Here is an 18,738-nt window from a genome sequence, read left to right as displayed (position 1 = left end):
AGGGCACTACCAGAGCACATGAATTACAAATGCATCTGTTGTCAATGACAAGGTCCAGTGATATGTACTAACTAGGCCTACTTACTAGGCCTGTAGACTCCACCAATATAGTTGAATTATCAACGCTGCTACGGTGAACCCACTTTATCACTGGTCATAGAATGTAACTGTGACTGCTGTGCTAACCAGGCTGTATTTACTCTCACCCTATCTGTCTTTATGTACTGTCTCTCTCCCCTCTCTCAGCAAGTGAATAAGTTGTTACTGGGGGATTGTCTGTATAGGGAGCAGCGCTGTGTCCATCCCTGGGCCTCTCTGTTCATCTGGGCTGTGCTGCAGAACCGCAGCGAGATGGCTGTCTACTTCTGGGAGATGGTAATTGATTAATGAATGATTTTATTAAACTTTAATCTGACAAGTTAAGTCAGTTAAGAATGTATGGATCTCTATCCCCTTTTTCTTTGTGACAGATTTTCCATTTAGTTTTGTCATCTTTTTAGGGGGGGGGGGGATGTTTACAGGAACAAAAACAACCATAGAAATTCATACAAAGATTTCCCCACCTCAGTTCCCACCCCGCCTTTCGCCCCCACCAGAAGAAAGCATGCCTCCCTCACCCTTGTGGTTCTTTTAGGAGATTCTGACATTTGAAGTTGGCAGGAGTAAGCGTGGCGGTCAGACTAGCTCATATATCGAATATCTATTTTATTGATTAAAGAAAACAGAGGTGTAGATAATAGTATGAAATTGATTCATGACGATGATTTATGCCTGTTTGACTAGAAAGTGTACGCTTTTGCTTTAGGATTAGGTGCTTGCCAGGCATAAATGAGATTGTAATCAGAGAGTATATGCTGGAGAGCCTTGGTTGCATGTGGATAATAACCCCACTGTGAACAATTCTCCCCTCCCTATCCACCCCCCCACCCCCTTCGCTCGAGGGCTGATGGTTATTTCCTCATAATCAATCTCTCAGATAGTAGTGGCCACCTCTTTTTGTTGTCTGGTTTTGAAAGCCACCATGTTACCACAGGTGAATTGTGAACAGACAGAATATGCCAGCTGCAAGAGCGAAATAGACCTGCTATTGTTCCTTGTAATACAGTGAACATCCCACACCTTAATGTGATGATACTCTATGTGTTGACAATTATTTGAAAATAAGTCCGTTAATTCATAGTTCTTTTGCAAAAGAAAGCCACAAGAAAGCCAAGCGTTTCAATGCATGCCCCCGTAACCGGAACTCTGACATGTTACTTATGTTAAAACAATCCCCTTTTTCTTTCTCTCTCGCTCTTTCTCTTGCTTTCTCTCTTTCTCTCTCTCTCTCTAGGCAGGGGAGTCTGTCCTCAGTGCTCTGGCAGGCTGTAAGATTCTGAGGGAGCTGTCTAAGCTTGAGAGTGAGACGGCGGCCAAGCTCTCTCTGAAGGAGCTAGCACAGAAGTTTGAGAACTTGGCCAATGGTGGGCTAGCCTTATTCCAAATGTTTAGCTACTTTGATACTTAATGTGATGGGCTGCTCCCTGACATTCTGATTCCCCAATTAAAGCCTAGACAGTCAAGGTATCCAAGTAATGCCTAGGGGCATTTATCTGTTTTGCATACAAGTGAGCATCTTGTATTTTGTGAGTGAATTTACACCCCATAATGCCTAGTAGCGACTCCGGATCAGAATGCAAGGGACCACCTGTTCGAAAAGTCTGCTGGAGGGCATCCCAGTCTGGGGCCATTTGCAATGTTTTCACACTCAAGGCCTGTAGGATGAGGATGGAAGCAAACCAATTTGCACCCCTTATTCCTATTGAGAAACCCAATGTGAAAACCTGTGACCCGTTTCCTCTCATTAGACTTGTTCAGTGAGTGTTGAGTATTAACCCTTTTATTGTCTCTCTAGAAGTGTTCAGTGAATGCTATCAGAGCAGTGAGAGTCGCTCTTTCAACCTCCTTATAAGGCAGTCTCTGGTGTGGGGCGAAGCTACCTGTCTGGAGATGGCCACCGCAGCCGATGCCCGCCTCTTCTTCAGTCACGATGGCTTGCAGGTGTGTATTAAACCAGGGTATCAGAGGTCAAGGTGTGTGTGTGCGCGTGCGTACGTGTGTGAATCTGTGTGTTTGTGTGATCTGTATGTACGTGTGATCTGTATGTTCACATTCATCTTTATAAAACTAACCAGATTTCCAGAGTGTGTGTGTATTAGAATGTGAAGGGTGGTTAATTTAAGTTTTTCAGGAGTAACTCTGCTCCTACCTCTTCCCCTGGCAGTCTCTGCTGTCTCAGATCTGGTGGGGAGACATGGAGAGGAGCACAGAAGTCTGGAAACTGATCCTCTCCTTCTTCTTACCCCCCCTCATCTACACCAACCTCATCAGCTTCAGGTTAGTGGCTACCTGTCTGAGCATTTCCAATCCATTAAGCATTAAGATATAGAGAGGATTGGCTGCCCACTTTGAACAAATACTACAGTTTACTATAGAATACTACAGTATTTACAATAGAATACTGTAGTAAACTTTACTATTCTAACAGAGGATTTGAGCGGTCAGAAATCCCATTCATTGCTTACCGTCCACATTCCCCCGCTTCGCTAAAAACCCTCACCGCTCACAGGAAAACACAGGAAAACACAGGAAAACATAACTACCACTCCAAATTCGCTCCATTCATTTTTATTTAAAAAATTAATTTAACTACTTACTTAAAAATCATACAATGTGATTTTCTGGATTTTTGTTTTAGATTCCGTCTCTCACAGTTGAAGTGTACCTATGATAAAAAAATACAGACCTCAACATGCTTTGTAAGTAGGAAAATTTGCAAAATCGGCAGTGTATCAAATACTTGTTCTCCCCACTGTATATGTATCTACTTCCCCAGAGTTGGATGTTACAGGACTAGCTAGCATGCTAACTGTTCCTGTAGACATCCAGTCACACACTAGTTAGCATTGGCTGGTGAAACTACGTCTAACTTTCTTCATACTGGACAGAGACATTCCATTTTTATCCACGGTGGTATTCTGTTACAGATTGTGATATTCATTAAAAAAAAAATTCAAATGGGCATTTTTTATTTCCCCGGACCCCCCTGCAGTACGTCCACGGTCCCCAGTTTGAAAACCCCTGCAGTACGTCCACGGTCCCCAGTTTGAAAACCCCTGCAGTACGTCCACGGTCCCCAGTTTGAAAACCCCTGCAGTACGTCCACGGTCCCCAGTTTGAAAACCCCTGCAGTACGTCCACGGTCCCCAGTTTGAAAACCCCTGCAGTACGTCCACGGTCCCCAGTTTGAAAACCCCTGCAGTACGTCCACGGTCCCCAGTTTGAAAACCCCTGCAGTACGTCCACGGTCCCCAGTTTGAAAACCCCTGCAGTACGTCCACGGTCCCCAGTTTGAAAACCCCTGCAGTACGTCCACGGTCCCCAGTTTGAAAACCCCTGCAGTATACAGTCTGCAATGACAATAACTATAGTAATACTAAAGTATTTACACTATAGTAAACTATAGTCATTATTCATGTGGTTGGTGGTGAAGGGGAATAAAGTTTCCAATATGTGGCAAATGGCCACTATGTAAAGCATTCCTTATTTTCCTCATAGGGTGTGGATTTGAGAAATGAAGCTGGTGGTGAAGGAAAGTTTCCTCTGCGCAATGTCTGTCTGTCGGTTTATCAGCTCTCTCTATCTCTACCTCTCTCTCTTTCTCAGGGAACCTGAGGAAGAGGGGAAGACTGAGCAGGTGCCCCATGGTCAAGACACAGACAGTCTGGACGGAGTCGATGCCACCATGTTCTCCCTCACCGACACGATGTAAACGCACACACGCATGCACGCTCGCACGCATGACTGCACACACAAACAGTCATTATTCTAATTCTTGTCCTCTCAGGGATGAGGATGCTGAGGAATATGCGGCTGTAAGGGTCAATCTGAAAGGTGCCCCCTCCTCCAATCCTAAGAGGCTGTTCGTACTGCTACGCTGGAGGGAGTTCTGGTTCGCGCCCGTCACGGCGTTTCTAGGCAACGTGCTGATGTACTTCCTGTTCCTCAGCCTGTTTGCTTACGTCCTATTGTTGGACTTCAAGCTCCCGCCCCCTCACGGCCCGTCCACCTTAGAGTTTGTTCTCTACTTCTGGGTCTTCACCCTGGTCTGTGAGGAGTTTCGACAGGTAGGACGCATCGCATGTAAACACACACACACACACACACACACACACACACACACACACACACACACACACACACACAAAACATATACATATATATAGTCAGTTCAAAAATGATTGGCACCATTGCTAAATATCGAACTCTATTGTATGCTCAAGTTTTTTTACAATTATATTATTTTACACTCGCCACATACCCTGCTGCTACTGTTTCACATACATACGCTGCTGCTACTGTTTCACATACATACCCTGCTGCTACTGTTTCACATACATACACTGCTGCTACTGTTTCACATACATACGCTGCTGCTACTGTTTCACATACATACGCTGCTGCTACTGTTTCACATACATACCCTGCTGCTACTGTTTCACATACATACACTGCTGCTACTGTTTCACATACATACGCTGCTGCTACTGTTTCACATACATACGCTGCTGCTACTGTTTCACATACATACCCTGCTGCTACTGTTTCACATACATACCCTGCTGCTACTGTTTCACATACATACCCTGCTGCTACTGTTTCACATACATACGCTGCTGCTACTGTTTCACATACATACGCTGCTGCTACTGTTTCACATACATACCCTGCTGCTACTGTTTCACATACATACACTGCTGCTACTGTTTCACATACATACCCTGCTGCTACTGTTTCACATACATACGCTGCTGCTACTGTTTCACATACATACGCTGCTGCTACTGTTTCACATACATACCCTGCTGCTACTGTTTCACATACATACACTGCTGCTACTGTTTCACATACATACGCTGCTGCTACTGTTTCACATACATACCCTGCTGCTACTGTTTCACATACATACCCTGCTGCTACTGTTTCACATACATACGCTGCTGCTACTGTTTCACATACATACGCTGCTGCTACTGTTTCACATACATACCCTGCTGCTACTGTTTCACATACATACACTGCTGCTACTGTTTCACATACATACGCTGCTGCTACTGTTTCACATACATACCCTGCTGCTACTGTTTCACATACATACACTGCTGCTACTGTTTCACATACATACGCTGCTGCTACTGTTTCACATACATACCCTGCTGCTACTGTTTCACATACATACCCTGCTGCTACTGTTTCACATACATACGCTGCTGCTACTGTTTCACATACATACGCTGCTGCTACTGTTTCACATACATACCCTGCTGCTACTGTTTCACATACATACACTGCTGCTACTGTTTCACATACATACGCTGCTGCTACTGTTTCACATACATACCCTGCTGCTACTGTTTCACATACATACACTGCTGCTACTGTTTCACATACATACGCTGCTGCTACTGTTTCACATACATACCCTGCTGCTACTGTTTCACATACATACCCTGCTGCTACTGTTTCACATACATACACTGCTGCTACTGTTTCTCATACATACCCTGCTGCTACTGTTTCACATACATACCCTGCTGCTACTGTTTCACATACATACCCTGCTGCTACTGTTTCACATACATACCCTGCTGCTACTGTTTCACATACATACCCTGCTGCTACTGTTTCACATACATACGCTGCTGCTACTGTTTCACATACATACGCTGCTGCTAGTTTCACATACATACCCTGCTGCTACTGTTTCACATACATACGCTGCTGCTACTGTTTCACATACATACACTGCTGCTACTGTTTCACATACATACCCTGCTGCTACTGTTTCACATGCATACGCTGCTGCTACTGTTTCACATATATACCCTGCTGCTACTGTTTCACATACATACGCTGCTGCTACTGTTTCACATACATACCCTGCTGCTACTGTTTCACATACATACCCTGCTGCTACTGTTTCACATACATACCCTGCTGCTACTGTTTCACATACATACCCTGCTGCTACTGTTTCACATACATACGCTGCTGCTACTGTTTCACATACATACGCTGCTGCTACTGTTTCACATACATACCCTGCTGCTACTGTTTCACATACATACCCTGCTGCTACTGTTTCCCATACATACGCTGCTGCTACTGTTTCACATACATACGCTGCTGCTACTGTTTCACATACATACCCTGCTGCTACTGTTTCACATACATACCCTGCTGATACTGTTTCACATACATACGCTGCTGCTACTGTTTCACATACATACCCTGCTGCTACTGTTTCACATACATACGCTGCTGCTACTGTTTCACATACATACCCTGCTGCTACTGTTTCACATACATACGCTGCTGCTACTGTTTCACATACATACCCTGCTGCTACTGTTTCACATACATACGCTGCTGCTACTGTTTCACATACATACCCTGCTGCTACTGTTTCACATACATACGCTGCTGCTACTGTTTCACATACATACGCTGCTGCTACTGTTTCACATACATACCCTGCTGCTACTGTTTCACATACATACCCTGCTGCTACTGTTTCCCATACATACGCTGCTGCTACTGTTTCACATACATACGCTGCTGCTAGTTTCACATACATACCCTGCTGCTACTGTTTCACATACATACCCTGCTGCTACTGTTTCACATACATACCCTGCTGCTACTGTTTCACATACATACCCTGCTGCTACTGTTTCACATACATACCCTGCTGCTACTGTTTCACATACATACCCTGCTGCTACTGTTTCACATACATACGCTGCTGCTACTGTTTCACATACATACGCTGCTGCTACTGTTTCACATACATACCCTGCTGCTACTGTTTCACATACATACGCTGCTGCTACTGTTTCACATACATACCCTGCTGCTACTGTTTCACATACATACCCTGCTGCTACTGTTTCACATACATACGCTGCTGCTACTGTTTCACATACATACCCTGCTGCTACTGTTTCACATACATACGCTGCTGCTACTGTTTCACATACATACGCTGCTGCTACTGTTTCACATACATACGCTGCTGCTACTGTTTCACATACATACCCTGCTGCTACTGTTTCACATACATACCCTGCTGCTACTGTTTCACATACATACACTGCTGCTACTGTTTCACATACATACCCTGCTGCTACTGTTTCACATACATACCCTGCTGCTACTGTTTCACATACATACCCTGCTGCTACTGTTTCACATACATACCCTGCTGCTACTGTTTCACATACATACGCTGCTGCTACTGTTTCACATACATACGCTGCTGCTACTGTTTCACATACATACCCTGCTGCTACTGTTTCACATACATACCCTGCTGCTACTGTTTCCCATACATACGCTGCTGCTACTGTTTCACATACATACGCTGCTGCTAGTTTCACATACATACCCTGCTGCTACTGTTTCACATACATACCCTGCTGCTACTGTTTCACATACATACCCTGCTGCTACTGTTTCACATACATACCCTGCTGCTACTGTTTCACATACATACCCTGCTGCTACTGTTTCCCATACATACGCTGCTGCTACTGTTTCACATACATACGCTGCTGCTAGTTTCACATACATACCCTGCTGCTACTGTTTCACATACATACCCTGCTGCTACTGTTTCACATACATACCCTGCTGCTACTGTTTCACATACATACCCTGCTGCTACTGTTTCACATACATACCCTGCTGCTACTGTTTCACATACATACCCTGCTGCTACTGTTTCACATACATACGCTGCTGCTACTGTTTCACATACATACGCTGCTGCTACTGTTTCACATACATACCCTGCTGCTACTGTTTCACATACATACCCTGCTGCTACTGTTTCCCATACATACGCTGCTGCTACTGTTTCACATACATACGCTGCTGCTAGTTTCACATACATACCCTGCTGCTACTGTTTCACATACATACCCTGCTGCTACTGTTTCACATACATACCCTGCTGCTACTGTTTCACATACATACCCTGCTGCTACTGTTTCACATACATACCCTGCTGCTACTGTTTCCCATACATACGCTGCTGCTACTGTTTCACATACATACGCTGCTGCTAGTTTCACATACATACCCTGCTGCTACTGTTTCACATACATACCCTGCTGCTACTGTTTCACATACATACCCTGCTGCTACTGTTTCACATACATACCCTGCTGCTACTGTTTCACATACATACCCTGCTGCTACTGTTTCACATACATACCCTGCTGCTACTGTTTCACATACATACGCTGCTGCTACTGTTTCACATACATACGCTGCTGCTACTGTTTCACATACATACCCTGCTGCTACTGTTTCACATACATACGCTGCTGCTACTGTTTCACATACATACCCTGCTGCTACTGTTTCACATACATACCCTGCTGCTACTGTTTCACATACATACGCTGCTGCTACTGTTTCACATACATACCCTGCTGCTACTGTTTCACATACATACGCTGCTGCTACTGTTTCACATACATACGCTGCTGCTACTGTTTCACATACATACGCTGCTGCTACTGTTTCACATACATACCCTGCTGCTACTGTTTCACATACATACCCTGCTGCTACTGTTTCACATACATACCCTGCTGCTACTGTTTCACATACATACACTGCTGCTACTGTTTCACATACATACCCTGCTGCTACTGTTTCACATACATACCCTGCTGCTACTGTTTCACATACATACCCTGCTGCTACTGTTTCACATACATACGCTGCTGCTACTGTTTCACATACATACGCTGCTGCTACTGTTTCACATACATACCCTGCTGCTACTGTTTCACATACATACCCTGCTGCTACTGTTTCCCATACATACGCTGCTGCTACTGTTTCACATACATACGCTGCTGCTAGTTTCACATACATACCCTGCTGCTACTGTTTCACATACATACCCTGCTGCTACTGTTTCACATACATACCCTGCTGCTACTGTTTCACATACATACCCTGCTGCTACTGTTTCACATACATACCCTGCTGCTACTGTTTCACATACATACCCTGCTGCTACTGTTTCACATACATACGCTGCTGCTACTGTCTATTATCTGTCCTTTGCCTAGTCACTTCACCCCTACCGATATGTACATATCTATCTCAGTTACCTCGTACCCCTGCACATCAACTCGGTACTCCCTGTACTGTATCACGATATTTTTGTTATTGTTATTTTTACTCATTATTGTTATTTTGTTATTCACTGTGGATTGATTCCTCGTGTCAGTATTGAATTATTATTTATATTTTCTTGATCTTTAACTCTGGATTGTTGGAAAAGGACCCATAAGTAAGCGTTTCACTGTTAGTCTACACCTGTTGTTTATGAAGCATGTGACGAATAACATCTGATTTGAAAGAAGGATGCATATGCAGAACCTACTGTAAAATATGGCAGTGGATCTTTTATGTTATGGGGCTGTTTTGCTTCTACTGGTCCTGGTTCCCTTAAGTTCAACGGCATCATAAAAAGTCTGCCAAGTACCAGGATATTGTAGCTAAAAACCTGGTTTCCTCTGCCAGGAGGCTGAAACTTGACCGTAAGGGGATCTTCCATCAAGACAATGTAAATGTAAATGTTTTGCAGCTGACATCGGTCTCTGGACAAACCTGTGGTTTGAATTGAAGAGGGCAGTTGTTATGCAAAGACCAAAGGATATCAAAGTTCTGGAAAGATTCTGTATGGAAGATGGATCCCTCTCAATGTGTTCTCCAATCTCATAAAACATTGCAACGGGGGGTGGACAAAGTATTGAAAACAGGGACCCTAGAGATTTTGTTGTATTACTTGTTAAAGGTGCAATACGGGATTTTTTTGTTGTCTAATTTTTGCATTGTAATTTCAGAAAATGTCCATAATATACTGTATCTGCTGCTAATAGCAGAATGACTGTGTTTCACAGTATTACTTATCTGCAAGTGTTGTGATCGGCTGTGATATTTGCCTATTCATATCTCCCACCACAGTGGCATCTGTTGTCAAACTGGGAAAGCTGTTCCGACTTTGTGGCTGTGTTATCTAGTGGAAATCATTGTACCATCTATATCGCTGTGAAATATATTTTCAATAAGACAAAATATAGTTTTTAAGCTGGTGGACCAAAAGGGGTACAATAAGTCGTGGCTGAGTGTGTGCGTGGTGGTGAGTGTGTGTATGTATCTTCAGCAATTTTTTGGGGCCTTTCTCAGAAACCGCCTGGCATGTACGTCCCCCAGTGATGCACTGGGCCGTCCGCACCACCCTCTGTAGGGCCTTCTGGTCGACGTTGGTGCAGTTGCCATGCAAGTGATACAACCAGTCAGGATGCTCTCGATGGTGCAGCTATAAAAGGATCTGAGGGGCCATGCCAAATCGTTTCAGCCTCCTGCTGGGTTGAGAAGACCATGTTAATTAAGTCCTCAGTGATGTGGACACAGAGGAACTTGAATCGCTCTTCCTCTTGCTCTCACTCTACAGTGCCGTGAAACCCTTTCATATTTTCTGTATTTTTCATAATGAATGTTATCAACCAAAACCTAAAATTAGATCAAGTGAATCTGAGTTTACAAATAACAACAAAACTTGAATCATATTTTATTTATTTAATTAACAAAGTTATGCAACACCCAATTCCCCTACGTGAAAAAGTAATTGCCCCCTTACTCTCAATAACTTGTTGTGTCACCTTTAATGGCTGCAACCAAATGCTTCCTGTGGTTGTTGATCATCGCTGTGGAGGAATTTTGGCCCATTCTTGCATGTAGAATTGCTTTAGCGCAGCGACATTTGTGTTTTTTCAAGCAAGAACTGCTTGTTTCTAGTCCTGACAAAACATCTCAATTGGGATTAGGTCTGGACTTTGACTAGGCCATTCCAAAACTTCAAATGTGTTTCTTTTTAACCATTTTCATGTAGACTTGATTGGGTGTTTTGGATCATTGTCTTGCTGCATGACCCAGCTCACAGACGGATGACCTGACATTCTCCTATAGAATTCTCTGATACTGAGTGTAATTCATGGTTCCTTCTATTAAGGCAAGTTGTCCAGGTCCTGGGGCAGCAAAGCATTCCCAAACCATCACACTACCACCACCATGCTTGACCGTTGGTATGAGGTTATTACTGTGGAATTGCCAGACCTAATCCCAATTGTGTCAGGACTTGAAGAGAGCAGTTCATGCTTGAAAACCCACAAATGTCGCTGAGTTCAAATCAAATGTATTTGTCACATACACATGGTTAGCAGATGTTAATGCGAGTGTAGCGAAATGCTTGTGCTTCTAGTTCCGACAATGCAGTAATAACCAATCAAGTTGAAGCAGTTCTGCATGGAAGAGTGGGCCAAAATGCCTTCCTCCTCTTTTTTTTCTCTTCGTGAGCGATCGATCAACAACTACAGAAAGCGTTTGGTTGGAGTTATGTAAGGGGGAAATTACTTTTACACACAGGGGCATTGGGTGTTTGCTAACTTTGTTTATGAAACACATTTTATAAGTATGTAATTGTTGTGTTATTTGTTCACTCAGGTTCCCTTGATCTAATATTAGCTTTTGGTTGAATGTTCAACATCCAAAATATGCAAAAGTGAAGAAAATTTGAAAGGAGGCAAATACCTTTTCTTAGCACTCTGTGTATATATGTGTATATATAGCTCAATATGTATTTTTTGGTCATCTTTATCAAGGCTGCCATTCATTTTGGAGATAATAAAAATAATTGTTATTGCTCTCTCCCTCCCTTTCTGTCCTTCTCTCTATCAGACATTCTTCAGGGGCAGCACTACTTTATATCAGAGGATGAAGCTCTACATCCAGGACATGTGGAATAAGTGTGACATCACAGCTATCTCACTCTTTGCACTGGGCATGTGCTGCAGGTGTGTGTTTTTACATATGTGCACGTGTGTGTCTGTGTCGACGTAAACAGCTTTTTTAAATTTCTAATATTCGTTTTTTTTCTATCACTTTGGCACGTTTTCCAGATGTAAGTGGTATATTTTTCAAAACTCTGGTACGTACAAAACTCTAAGCTGATAACACTTGTAATTCTCCCTGTCTTATGTTCAGAACCTTTGATTGAGCATTCATTGGGGTTTCATACATCTTTCACACCTGAGTCATTCATTCAAAATCAAAGTTTTGTCTGTGAAATACCATGAAAACAAAAACATTTGTCACCAGTTATCAGTTTATAGGCTCACCATTTAGTCATTTTAACTACCATTTAATCCAATAGCAAAAAAATACAAGATAAACATTTCAAAACGGTTATTTTTGAAGTACTGAAGAGAAAACAAATTGTACATGGTAAATATAATTTTCCATACAATATATGACTGTTTTTTATATACAATCATTTGTATCCAATGGCAGGTTTTGAGCATGTTGAGAAATATGTCAGTCTTAGTTTCATTATTCTTATACAGTACATAGGCAGTTAACCCACTGTTCCTAGGCCGTCATTGAAAATAAGAATTTGTTCTTAACTGACTTGCCTAGTTAAATAAAGGTCAAATAAAATAAAAACATACGTTAATGATCAGAAATAGGGGTATTGTAACGCAGTTGGCTGCTGTAAAAACGTAGAATGATGTTGTATGCCTTTTCTGCCTCATGAAACATTGTACAAGATCACCTTTTCTACGTGACTTGTCAACTGATTCACTATTGCCTGTCTCTCTGCTTGAAATTCACCAGCTCATCAGATAGTGGAATATATTGTTATATACAACCCAGTTATTTCAGCAGTGCATTCTACACTACACTATAATTCCACTGTGTCCTATTGAAAAACAATGGTTGATGGAGAATGATGAGTATTTACAGCCACATCCATATATACGATTCGGTTTTACCTTCCAACTTAAAGGGTAGGTAGCTTAAACGTAACCACATGTAACATATGGATTTGCATTAGTATTCGCATCAAAAGGCCCAATGTGAAGTTACATGTCGCTTTTCTGTTTTTCAAGTTATTATATAAAACCGATCAGAGTGCCAAAGTCAATATTGGAAAATGTTTTTGTGGAGTGTGACATTTATATGAAGGACCCGGCAAGCCATGCTATTCCCAGTAATGTAAATTCCAACAAATAACTTAATGTGTAACTTCAAATGAAACCAAATCGTTTACACACGACTACTAGTTTCAATTACATTTTCAGACAACTTACAAGCAAATACTTTACGAATGTATTGTTACAGATCAGCTTGCAAGGTTGCTAGCCAACTAGCCTGCTAACGTTAGCCCTACCAGCCTGCTGTCTACATACCAACACAGACCGATGCTGGCACTAAAACCCCGCTCAATGAGCTGTATACCACCATAAGCAAACAGGAAAACGCTCATCCAGAGGCGGCACTCCTAGTGGCCGGGGACTTTAATCAGCTTGACCTCATTTCTATCAGTATGTTAAATGTGCAACCAGAGGGGAAAAGATTCTAGACTACCTTTACTCCACACACAGAGACGCGTACAAGCTCTCCCTCGCCCTCAATTTGGCAAATCGGACCGTAATTCTATCCTCCTGATTCCTGCTGGAAAATAAATATTTTCAACATCCGAAAAATAAGTATTTTCAATACTGTCATTCAGAACCCACTATAACCATGTGTTTTTTGTGTGTTCTAGAATGTTCCCATGGTCCTATGAATTTGGCCGGGCTGTGATGGCTGTGGACTACATGGTGTTTACCCTCCGTCTCATCCACATATTCGCCATCCACAAACAGCTGGGACCCAAGATCATCATCGTTGAAAAAATGGTGAGGGCTTTCTAAAAAGAGGGATAAAACCCTTTTTACTGCAGTGCATCTAGATCAGGGATTGACAACTTTCATGGTTGTGAGGGCCACAAAAGGGCTCTGCGTACCCACAAACATGTAGTCAAAGTCCTAGCCTTAAAGCTTTTTGGGAGCCCTAGCGAAATTGAGTTTTAGAGTTAATTTCCTGCAATTTTACACATTTTGCCATGGGCATAGAGAAAATGTTGCAAGTTTGCTACAATTTGAGAGAAAGAAAATGAGATGGGGTGGAGATGAAGAATCTCATATAAAATATACGTATTTTGATTTGTGTAACACTTTTTTGGTTACTACATGATTCCATATGTGTTATTTCATAGTTTTGATGTCTTTACTATTATTCTACAATGTTAAAATTATGAAAACCTTGGAATGAGTAGGTGTGTCAACTTTTGACTGGTATTGTATGTATGTGTATACAGTGCCTTCGAAAAGTATTCAGACCACTTGACTTTTTCCAAATTTCGTTAAGTTAAGCCTTATTCTAAAATGGATTGAATACATTTTTCCATCATTCATCTACACACAATACCCCATAATGACAAAGCAAAAACAGGTTATTAAAAAAAAAAAAAAAGTAAAAAAACTGAAATATTACATTTACATAACTTCTGACCCTTTACTCAGTACTTTGTTGAAGCAGCTTTGGCAGCGATTACATCCTCGAGTCTTCTTCGGTATGACGAGCTTGGCACAACTGTATTTGGGGAGTTTCTCCCATTCTTCTCTGCAGAACCTCTCGAGCTCTGTCACGTTGGATTGGGAGCATTTCTTCACAGTTATTTTCAGGTCTCTCTAGAGATGTTTGATCAGGTTTAAGTCCAGGCTGTGGCTGGGCCATTCAAGCACATTCAGAGACTTGTCCCGAAACCACTCCTGCGTTGTCTTGGCTGTGTGCTTAGGGTCGTTGTCCTGTTGGAAGGTGAACCTTTGCCCCAGTCTGAGGTCCTGAGAGCTCTGGAGCAGGTTTTCATCAAGGATCTGTGTATTTTGCTCCGTTCATCTTTGCCTCGATCCTGACTAGTCTCCCAGTCCTTGCTGCTGAAAACATCTCCACAGCATGATTCTGCCACCACCATATTTTACCGTAGGGATGGTGCCAGGTTTCCTCCAGACGTGAATCTTGTCATTCAGGCCAAATAGTTCAATCTGGGTTTCATCAGACCAGAGAATCTTGTTTCTCATGGTCTGAGAGTCTTTAGGTGGCTTTTGGCAAACTCCAAGCGGGCTGTCATGTGCTCTTTTACTTAGGAGTGGCTTCCGTCGGGCCACTCTACTATAAAATCTAATCAAATTTTATTGGTCACATACACATGGTTTGCAGATGTTAATGTGAGTGTAGCGAAATGCTTGTGCTTCTAGTTCCAAAAGTGCAGTAATATCTAACAAATCGAACAATTCCCAAAAAAGACTTAATACACACATCTAAAAGGGCGAATGGATGAGTGATGGCCGAGTGGCATAGGCAAGGTGCATTAGTTGGTATAAAATACATTACTCATATCACATGTATATACTGTAAGATATGGAAACATTATTAAAGTGCATTATTTAATGTGGCATTATTTAAAGTGACTAGTGATCCATTTATTAAAGTGTCCAGTGATTGGGTCTCAATACAGTATATACATGTGATATGAGTAATGTAAGATATGTAGACATTATTATAGTGGCATTATTTAGAGTGGCATTGTTCTAAGTGACTAGTGATCCATTTATTTAAGTGTCCAGTGATCGGGTCTCAATGTGGGCAGCAGCCTCTCTGAGTCAGTGTTTGCTGTTTAGCAGTCTGATGGCCTTGAGATAGAAGCTGTTTCTCAATCTCTCGGTCCCAGCGTTGAGGCACCTGTACTGACCTCGCCTACTGGATGGTAGCGGGGTGAACAGGCAGTGGCCCGGGTGGTTGTTGTCCTTGACAATCTTTTTGGCCTTCCTGTGCTGTAGGTGTCATGGAGGGCAGGTAGTTTCAAATCAGTTTATTTGTCACGTGCGCCGAATACAACAGGTAGACCTTACAGTGAAATGCTTACTTACAGGCTCTAAAAAAAAAGTTTAAAACGTTTTTTTTTTAAGTTTAAAAAGTATGTGTGTGCGATACAAAAGTGTGTGTGTGTAAGTAAAGAAATAAAACAACAGTAAAAAGACATTTGAAAAAAGAGTAGCAAGGCTATATACAGACACCTGTTAGTCAGGCTTATTGAGGTAGTATGTACATGTAGGTATTGTTAAAGTGACTATGCATATATGATAAACAGAGAGTAGCAGAAGCGTAAAAAGAGGGGTTGGCGGGTGGTGGGACACAATGCAGATAGCCCGGTTAGCCAATGTGCGGGAGCACTGGTTGGACGGGCCAATCAGGTAGTATGTACATGAATGTATAGTTAAAGTGACTATGCATATAAGATAAACAGAGAGTAGCAGCAGCATAAAAGAGGGGTTGGGGGAGGCACACACAATGCAAATAGTCCAGGTAACCATTTCGTTACCTGTTCACGAGTCTTATGGCTTGGTGGTAAAAACTGTTGAGAAGCCTTTTTGTCCTAGACTTGGCACTCCGGTACCGCTTGCCATGCGGTAGTAGAGATAACAGTCTGTGGCTGGGGTCTTTGACAATTTTTAGGGCCTACCACTGTTGTGTCGTCAGCAAACTTAATGATGGTGTTGGAGTCGTGCCTGGCCATGCAGTCGTGGGTGAACATGGAGTACAGGAGGGGACTGAGCATGCACCCCTGGGGAGCTCCAGTGTTGAGGATCAGCGTGGCAGATGTTTGCTACCTACCCTCACCACCTGCGGGCGGCCTGTCAGGAAGTCCAGGATCCAGTTGCAGAGGGAGGTGTTTAGTCCCAGGATCCTTAGCTTGGTGATGAACTTTGAGGGTACTATGGTGTTGAACGCTGAGCTGTAGTCAATGAACAGCATTCTCACATTGGTGTTCCTTTTGTCCAGGTGGGAAAGGGCAGTGTGGAGTGCAATAGAGATTGCATCATCTGTGGATCTGTTTGGGCGGTATGCAAATTGGAGTGGGTCTAGGGTTTCTGGGATAATGATGTTGATGTGAGCCATTACCAGCCTTTCAAAGCACTTCATGGCTACGGACGTGAGCGCTACGGGTCTGTAGTTATTTCGGCAGGTTTCCTTTGTGTTCTTGGGCACAGGGACTATGGTGGTCTGCTTGAAGCATGTTGATATTACAGACTCAATCAGGGACATTTTGAAAATGTCAGTGAAGACACCTTCCAGTTGGTCAGCACATGCCCGGAGCAAACGTCCTGGTAATCCATCTGGCCCCGCAGCCTTGTGTATTTTGACCTGTTTAAAGGTCTTACTCACGTCGGCTACGGAGAGCGTGATCACACAGTTGTCCGGAACAGCTGATGCTCTCATGCATGCCTCAGTGTTGCTTACCTCGAAGTTTGCACCCGGTGATGTGTTGTGCAGACGGCACCACCCTCTGGAGAGCCTTGTGGTTGAGAGCGGTGCAGTTGCAGTACCAGACTGTGTAAAAATTTGTCAGGGTTTTGGGAGACGAGCCAAATTTCTTCAGCCCCCTAAGGTTGGAGAGGCGCTGTTGCGTCTTCTTCACCACACTGTCTGTGTGGGTGGACCATTTCAGTTTGTCTATGATGTGTATGCCCAGGAACTTCAAAGTTTTCCAACTTCTCCACTGCTTTCCTGAAGTCCACGATCATCCCCTTTGTTTTGTTGACGTTGAGTGAGAGGTTGTTTTCCTGACACCACACTCCGAGTGTTTTTGCTCTGACATGCACTGTCAACTGTGGGACCTTTTATATAGACAGGTGTGTGTGCCTTTCCAAATCCTGTCCAATCAATTGAATTTACCCCAGGTGGACTCCGATCAAGTTGTAGAAACATCTCAAGGAGTATCAATGGAAACCGGATGCACCTGATCTCAATTTCGAGTCTCATAGCAAAGGGTCTGAATACCTATGTAAATAGAAAAGTGTTAATACATTTGCAAACATTTCTAAGAACCTGTTTTCACTTTACCATTATGGGGTATTGAGTATAGATTTTTTTTTTCATTTAATCATTTTTTGAATAAGGCTGTAATGTAACAAAATGTGGAAAAAGTCAATGGATTTGAATACTTTCCGAAGGCACTGTGTATGTATATGTGTGTGTGTGTGTGTGTGTGTGTGTGTGTGTGTGTCATTGAGTCTGATAGCATAGGCAGCGCCATCGAGGCCATCTCCATTTTGAAGTAGTCAATTTCCTTTTACAACTTCTATGAGTTCACAAACAAACTGAAAAGGTGCACACAAACCACCCTGAGTTTGTTGTTTGAACAGGTATATAGCCAAGGTTTGCGATTTAATTCCACTTGCAATTTTGGAATCAGATGATGCATGTAGTATGATAGATTCCTCTCCAAACCAGCTGTGCAAATGAATGTCATATTAATCTGATTTATTGAAGACGTTGTTGCAGATCTTTGTGCATAATTCATTGTCTGATCCCTCCTAATACCCGGATGGAATCATATAATCCTTTCGTAACCAATTTGAAGTCCCACCCATTTCACTACTTAAAAATGGTGAAAGTCCATATTGACGCTGCCATGCTAAAACTGTATTTTGGGAAGTAGAGTCCCCAACCTGTCTAGCAAAAAATATTCAGACCCCTTGGATTTCTTCACATTTTTATTAACATTGATTTAATTGTAATTTTTTTTTGGCAACAATTTACTCAAAATAATCTGTCAAAGTGGAATATATATATATATATCATTTCTATTATTCTTTTATAAAAGAGAAAATCTCCCACCTTAACATTTTGAGTATTTTGTGTAGACTGTTGACAAGAAATTACAAA

At 42.5% G+C, this 18,738-nt stretch overlaps 1 protein-coding gene across 1 annotated transcript in view; it reads left to right on the top strand.

Annotated features, from left to right (window-relative positions):
- The window catches only part of LOC115110820 (transient receptor potential cation channel subfamily M member 4-like), a 62,980-nt gene that overhangs the window by 37,899 nt on the left and 6,343 nt on the right, over nt 1–18,738 (top strand). Inside the window, exons 13-20 of the mRNA XM_065010275.1 lie at nt 247–375; nt 1,334–1,463; nt 1,895–2,040; nt 2,264–2,376; nt 3,706–3,807; nt 3,887–4,166; nt 11,863–11,978; nt 13,733–13,865. Coding sequence (XP_064866347.1) covers nt 247–375; nt 1,334–1,463; nt 1,895–2,040; nt 2,264–2,376; nt 3,706–3,807; nt 3,887–4,166; nt 11,863–11,978; nt 13,733–13,865 — 1,149 coding nt within the window. The remainder of the gene's footprint in view (nt 1–246; nt 376–1,333; nt 1,464–1,894; nt 2,041–2,263; nt 2,377–3,705; nt 3,808–3,886; nt 4,167–11,862; nt 11,979–13,732; nt 13,866–18,738) is intronic.

The sequence above is a fragment of the Oncorhynchus nerka genome, linkage group LG26 (genome assembly GCF_034236695.1).
Source record: "Oncorhynchus nerka isolate Pitt River linkage group LG26, Oner_Uvic_2.0, whole genome shotgun sequence".
NCBI lineage: Eukaryota > Metazoa > Chordata > Actinopteri > Salmoniformes > Salmonidae > Oncorhynchus > Oncorhynchus nerka.
This window is presented reverse-complemented; position numbering and strand designations above follow the sequence as displayed.